Source organism: Cynoglossus semilaevis, chromosome 2 (assembly GCF_000523025.1).
Source record: "Cynoglossus semilaevis isolate Cse_v1.0 chromosome 2, Cse_v1.0, whole genome shotgun sequence".
NCBI lineage: Eukaryota > Metazoa > Chordata > Actinopteri > Pleuronectiformes > Cynoglossidae > Cynoglossus > Cynoglossus semilaevis.
Window position 1 is genome coordinate 14663815 of NC_024308.1, and position 7194 is coordinate 14671008.

The 7194-nt window shown below is 37.8% G+C and overlaps 2 protein-coding genes across 3 annotated transcripts in view; both read left to right on the plus strand.

Annotated features, from left to right (window-relative positions):
- Positions 1 to 3134, plus strand: part of hsd11b1la (hydroxysteroid (11-beta) dehydrogenase 1-like a) — a 3543-nt gene extending 409 nt beyond the window's left edge. The window contains exons 2-6 of the mRNA XM_025065042.1: positions 670 to 800; positions 1484 to 1687; positions 1815 to 1908; positions 2215 to 2380; positions 2452 to 3134. Coding sequence (XP_024920810.1) covers positions 670 to 800; positions 1484 to 1687; positions 1815 to 1908; positions 2215 to 2380; positions 2452 to 2635 — 779 coding nt within the window. The 3' untranslated portion in view covers positions 2636 to 3134. The remainder of the gene's footprint in view (positions 1 to 669; positions 801 to 1483; positions 1688 to 1814; positions 1909 to 2214; positions 2381 to 2451) is intronic.
- Positions 3135 to 3228: 94 nt separating this feature from the next.
- LOC103399936 (hydroxysteroid 11-beta-dehydrogenase 1-like protein) overlaps positions 3229 to 7194 on the plus strand; it is a 22338-nt gene continuing 18372 nt past the window's right edge. Inside the window, exons 1-6 of one of the 2 annotated variants that reach the window (XM_025065037.1) lie at positions 3229 to 3368; positions 4494 to 4624; positions 5554 to 5757; positions 5844 to 5937; positions 6516 to 6681; positions 6762 to 6941. In XM_025065037.1, the coding sequence (XP_024920805.1) occupies positions 3284 to 3368; positions 4494 to 4624; positions 5554 to 5757; positions 5844 to 5937; positions 6516 to 6681; positions 6762 to 6941 (860 nt within the window). In that variant the 5' untranslated portion in view covers positions 3229 to 3283. Of the gene's footprint in view, positions 3369 to 3535; positions 4322 to 4493; positions 4625 to 5553; positions 5758 to 5843; positions 5938 to 6515; positions 6682 to 6761; positions 6942 to 7194 lie in introns of those variants that run through there. The other variant, XM_025065038.1, reaches the window with a different exon arrangement.

Consider the following 7194-nt stretch of genomic DNA (forward strand, 5'->3'; position numbering starts at 1 on the left):
TGATGCGGCGCGAATAGAGACGCGTTCGATACCGAAATGGACTTCGATTGTCAGTCTCAGAGCTGCAACACTGGTTACATTTATATATTAAAACATGAATATAGTATTAAAATGACACATACTAAAAGGCAAGACTCTCATCAAATGCATCTTGAATTTTCCATACAGAATACAATACATTCAGTTAATTGACAGCGTGGTAATGTCCATGAGTCGCAGCACCGACGCAGGTAATCTGCTCGAGCAACCACGAAGACTGACTAGCACCGAAGAAGATTAAAAACCATAAAAGATTGTCGTCGCAGTTCTTAATGGTTAGCTGAATAGGAAAGGCATTTAAAGGGTTACTTCAGGAGCCTCTGAAGTCGAGTTATCAGTCAGTCAATTTGCTATTATGATAGTGTATTCGAATGACTGAGGACTTTGACTGTTTATCTTATCAAACCTTGTTTGGTAAGATTTTTTTTTTTTTTTTGCTGCATTAATCACCACTAAATAACAGTATGCCTCAAATACATTCCATGCTAGTAAAATTGAAAATTATGTCTAAATAAAAATATCTAAATTTAAAATAAAACATCACTGTGTGGGTCCAGTGTTCGGTTTAAAGTATGTTATATTACACAGTGTCACCTGATTTTCTTTTTTTCTGTATTTATTTGTTTTCAGAGTCTCTCAGAGGAGCCAGGGTGTTAGTGACTGGAGCCAGCACAGGGATTGGTGAACAGCTGGCTTATCATTATGCTAAATCCGGAGCACAGATAGTTATAACAGCCAGAAGAGAAGCGATGTTACAGCAGGTCAGCAGACTGTCAATTTCTGTTAATGAATCATGTGTATTATGAAGATTTGATGTTAAAATACTCCTAGAGTCCTAGTCTTTTCTTCTCATACTGTAAGTAGGGTCTTGAATTGTTTTTGTACAATTTTCTCAGAACTACATGGAAAATGTACTAATAAAATCTGCCTCCTCTATCTTCTACAGTATTGTCCAGTAATGTAACATGTGTTTCTGCTACTTCACAGCCTACGATAGTTTAATCTATATTTGAACTTATAGTAAATAATTCCACTAAGAAATTACTTTTGGCCAGATAATTAAGATGTGATTTATTCAATTTTTATTATAATATATTGTTGAGTGAATTAGTCTGTTCATTAACTGAGTCAAGTCAATTTTAGTTTTATAGCCCAAAACAGAAATTAAAATATCCTCCTAATTTTTTAAATTAATAATTCAAGTCCAATGCTTTGAACATTTAAACCCATAGTCTATGATTTCTTTGTGAAAAAGGTCCAATCACATTGGAGTCTGAACATCACTAGTCACTTGACTGGTCTTACAGAACTGGAACTCTAATAAGCTGTCATTGTAAACACTGTTCTTCTAAAAAAAAGCCTTATGTTTTTATTATTTTACATGTTGTCTGCAGTTGCCAATCCCTAAAAGTTCTAATCGTTTTCTTCTGGTTTTGTCTGTTAGGTTGTAGAGAAATGCATGGATTTGGGGGCCCAGAAAGCACTGTACATAACAGCAGACATGGGGAATGTCTTAGACCCAGAGAGAGTGGTAGATTTTGCTCTGGAAAAGCTGGGAGGATTGGATTACCTGGTTGTCAATCACATCGGTCCGAGCCCCTTTACCATGTGGGAGGGGGATGTAGAGCATATCAGGTGGCTGATGCAGGTAATGAAGTAGTTTGATGAAACATCAGCACACAAAACAAGAATTTTCAGAATGCACTGGTTCACACGTCTTTCTCTATTTACCTGTCTATCTCACAATATGCCTGTTTTGATGGATGGGTCCAAAGGTCAATTTCTATAGCCACGTACAGATGGCATGGAGAGCATTTGATTCCTTGGAGCAAAGTAAAGGATCTCTGATCGTTGTTTCGTCGCTTTTAGGTAAGTGTTATTGTTCCAGAGAGAACTAATGCTTCAAAAAATGACATTTACATAAATCGTAAATCCCATGTGCTGTCTAAGCCTGTGACTGTACTCTCATTCATATATTGTGTTTAATCACAAAATGTCCATGTTTTATAACAAAGAATTTTAAGGCTTTAGTCTGAAACTTCTCATGACACCTTTAAAGATTGGGGTGGGATACAAACGCAATACTAGCTTTAAATACATAATAGAATAAATTTAATAGAAATTATTTTTGAAAAAATGTAATGAAAACATCTCTCCATTTCTGATTCTTCTCAGGTAAACAGTCCAGTCCCTTTGTTGCACCATACAGCTCGACCAAACACACCTTGAACGGTTTCTTTGGATCCTTGTATCACGAGTTATCCATTAAGAAAAGTAACATTTCCATCACCATATGCACACTTGGACTCATTGATACAGAGGCAGCTATGGAAAAAGTTCGGTAAGTTGGATTAAAATACCTGTCTGTCATTGATATCATTGTCCACAAAAAATGAATTGTCTTTGTTTTAGGAACATCGCTATGCTACCAGCATACCCAGCCACAGACGCAGCCTTGAACATCATCACTGCAGGAGCCACCAGACAGCCAGAGCTTTACTACCCATGGTTCACCTACATTGTGACTGTAACCAAAGACTGGACCCCTTCTATAACAAACTTTATCCTTCAATATGTCTTCACGCAGCGCTCGTGAAATGCCTACAAAGGAGCTAAATGCAAAACCTTTTGCGCCTGTTCTGTTTCTAGGTGAAAAGTAATTTTATTTTTTGATATTGACTCCCCTGTTGAGCTTAATCAACAAGTTGATAGATGATCATCAATGACAGTCAACTGCAAAAGATGTTTAAGACATTACAACAGATTTCCGTGTGTTAGAAAATCAAAAACAGGAGTTAAAATCATTGTTTCTCCTCATGTATCATGTATAATTTAGGTTTGTTTTGTACATAACATTTTTCAAAGTTTATAGGAAGCATCTAGAACCTAAAATATTATCTCAACATTTAGAATGTTCACCACGCCCCCCCAGGTGGGCCCGCCCCACTATTTGAGAAGTACTGCCTTACAGATTGAAACAGAGTCGCCCAGTCGAGTCCCATCCAAGGCAGATTTCCTCTGGAAAGACTCTGTAAAGACGACTGTATAGTACTCTGATGGTAGGCCATAAAAATAAACACAGGGAAGAGAGGTCACAGGTTTCATAAAACCTGTTCACAATCGCCCCCTGGAGCTGGACTTTGGACGTATTGGGTGTAGATAACGTGAAAGGCGCTTTATGAAATCCTACAGAGCTCCTAGAACGGAAGAATTGAACTAAGTGCATTGCATTGACCTTACAAACATGGGAACTTTTACAAAAATTCTGGTTGCAAGTGTATGTGTTTGTTTCCTTGCCGTCAAGTGGACTGCACCCGCTTTTGACGCAGGTAAGAGACTCTGTTCAGCCTTCTGAGATTAGTTAATGTATGATCAGAGACCAGAGCAGAGAGAGACAGGAGACAGACATAACTTAAAGTTGTTTTTTGTTAGAATTTTGTATCTATGGCATGTGTCAAACTCAAGGACCGCAGCTTAAAAAGCATTTAGTAAAGCCCATGCAGCAGAGTTTCTTCACCTATGAAATTAAAAGTTTTTATTACACAGCAATGAACAATATTTGTAGCTTGAACAAATAATAATCAATTGCAGAAACGTGTAATAGTCTGTTATGGAGTAGTTACGTCTGTACCAGCGGTGCCCACCCTGTTTTGTGCCAAGGACAGGTCAGCCAGTACCACTCGTTACTACGGAGTGGTACCGAGGTGCTGAGCATTGAAGGATCATTACATTTTCAAAATAAAACATCTTTTAGACTCTGTTCTGTTTGTATCAGAGTCTGAATGACCTGTTATTTTAAAATATTGCCAGATTATTTTTAAATAAAGATAAGTAAATGGATATGACAAGATTTTGTGACTGTAGGACTGTATTGCTGATGTGGCCCCCGGTGAAAATGAGTTTGACACCCCTATAACATATACCGACAGTATGACCATGCAAAGTAATAAGCGATAGATAATATAGTTTTTAATTTAGATTATAGTTTGAACTTTATTGATCCCACATTATTGTGTTAACAGCAGATCTGTTACAACAGGCTGCCCCTTGGAGGTGCTAACTATGTGCTTTTTCTGGGAAAAGAATCCAGGACCTTCTGTGTGTAAGGCCGATGTCTAAGCAGGCGTGATAACCACTACATTATATAACCTCTATATAATGGATGGATGAATGGATAGAGAAAGTCAGACTTCTACAGTGATGAAAGGGTGGAGTTAACAAAACAAGTAGCAGACGAAGGAGTGTCAACACAGGAAACCACTCAGAAGAACAAAACAGAAATGTGAGATGAACAAGAAACAATGGCAAAGAGCAGAAGTTTTAAGCAAGAACTTAACTACTACAGTACCACGCAACATCTGTTCTCTATCCCCGTATCACTGTTCATTTTAATCACATCTTTGTTTTGCAAACAAAAACAATTTGTATTAAGGAAGAACTGTTTTTGTTTTCAGAGTCTCTCAGAGGGGCCAGGGTGTTGGTGACTGGAGCCAGCTCAGGGATCGGTGAACAGATGGCCTATCATTATGCTCGCTTTGGTGCGAAGATAGTCATAACGGCAAGAAGAGAAAAGGTTTTAGAACAGGTGAGTGGATCTGATCAGATTTTCTCTAACTGGATATTGTGCACTGTGACTATAAGGTGTTCATAGCACAGTGTGGAGCTGATTACCATGAGTGTACATTATGTTCTAAAGCAGTGGTTCTCAGACTTTTTCTACTCTGTACCACCTGAGTAAACATTGGCTCTCTGAGTACCACCATGATGACCAACATTAGAATTCCCCTGCTCGTTCCACGTTCAACTTGCAAGTGATCCCATGATTCCGTGCTGCCTGTGCTTACGTGAGCAACAGACTTGCATTGCAGCAAAACAACAAGCAAAAGTAAATAAATAAAAAGACCAGACATCCTATTTCATAATCTCACAAGTATTAATTGTGCATGGTATGTTTCAGATTTATTCAATTGAATTTTCCCCGCATACCACTGGTGGTACGTGTACCACAGTTTGAGAACCACTGTTCTAAAGTATTCATTCACCTTAACTATCTCTCAGGGTCAGTTTATACTGATAGGTGGAGATTTGGTTGTGTGTTCTTGTGTGTGTGTATACTTTGCTGGAGACTGTTTGAATTGTACCTTTTAAACTTAGCTTAGCTTCAAAATAATCTTTAAACCAACAATGTCAAACTCATTTGGGTTCAGAGGGCCGCATACAGCCTGATTAGATGTCAAGTGGGCCGAACGAGTACAATTCTAACATAATTACCTATAAATAACAATAACTCTTTCCTCCCCTTTGTTTTCAAGTATATCAGAAAATATTCATATTGAATGAAATATCATTTGATAAAAACATCACGGACATGAAGTGTTTGTGCATTTTTTTACTTAAGAGATTCATGAAACGGGCCGGATTGAACCCCCATCAAAGGCTGATTTTGGCCTGTGGGTCCTATGTTTGACATCCCTGCTTTAAGGGGTAATTTGGTATCTATACTTATGGTTTTAGGTGGTGGAGAAGTGCAGGACCTTAGGAGCTCAGGTAGCTCTTTACGTAGCAGCAGACATGAGCAGTGAGTCGGAGCCTCAGAAAGTAGTGGACTTCGCTCTGGAAAAGCTGGGAGGACTGGATTATCTGGTTGTCAATCATATCGGCTTAACCCGCGTTGGCATGTGGGATGGAAATGTACAACACATCAGGTGGCTGATGCAGGTAATGCTAACGGTTTTGATCTACCAGCACATGAAACAGGGATGATGCACTGATTTATCTCTGTCTTTCTTTTTCTTTTGCTAAAGGCTAATTTCTTTAGCTACGTGCAGATGGCCTGGAGAGCCTTGGATTCCCTTGAGCGGAATAAAGGATCGCTAATCATTGTTTCCTCTGTTGCAGGTGGGTTAGCCACTATGTTCTAACTCACAGCGGTGACTTGATTTTTGCTAAAATTATGTATCTAATAAATCTGTCTTGTATCGTGTAAGGCCTTTAATAACTCCAGTAATATGCACATTTTCAAAATGAAAATGTTTTTCTAAAAAGTTTACAGTTACACTGAACAGCTACAATTATCAAAATAAAAAAATATTTATTTATTTGTAATTTAATTTTACAGTAGGGGAAGTAAAAAACATTTCAGTCATTTTGGAGTAAACACTTCTAGAAGCAGTGTTTACATTCGAGAATTTCTTCATTAAGGAAATCTTGGGGTTTTCTCATATAAGGCCATGAGCTGCTTTAGTGACTGTCAAAGGACTGAAATCCAGTTCCAAAAAAAAAAAGATGAAAGATTAAAAGGAGGCGGAGCTACATCAAGAACTGTTACAAAGCTTCAATAATTGGAACAGTTTTCCATTACAACATATTGGATATTGCATGTGTGCTATGACTTTAACATGGTTTATTTTGAGGATAGAAAAAACAAATTAAAATAAAAAAAAACGAAAGTGTCACTAATGGATCACACATTACAGGGAAGATGCCAAGTCCCTTCGTCGCACCATATATAGCAACAAAACACGCCTTGAATGGATTCTTCGGATCACTTTACCATGAGCTATCGATGAAAAAGAGCAACGTGTCCATCACCATATGCACACTGGGACTGATTGATACACAGACGGCTATGGTAAACGTTGGGTAAGTTCAAAACAATACCTGGTGATCACTGAAATTACACTTCTCTGTAATGATGTGCTTCTATTTACTGTATCTCCAAGGCACCTAACATCTATACCAGCATACCCAGCCACAGATGCTGCCTTGAACATCATCACTGCAGGAGCCACCAGACAGCCAGAGCTTTACTACCCATGGTTCACCTTCCTCGTTAATATAATGAAGGATTGGTCCACTACGGCAACAGATTATGTCTTACAGAATTCCTTCAAGGAAATACCGTGAGTTTTTGAATGAAATTGCTGTTGTGTCAAGTGTTTTCAATTTGATAGATAGATAGATAGATAGATAGATAGATAGATAGATAGATAGATAGATAGATAGATAGATAGATAGATAGATAGATAGATAGATAGATAGATAGAATTAATAATTCTTATCTTTCAGAGATTGAGTCATTTATTAGTTTTGTCATTAGCCATAACCCCCTTAAAAAAAAAAAATTTCCTACTCCTATATCCTCCAAAAAAAAAA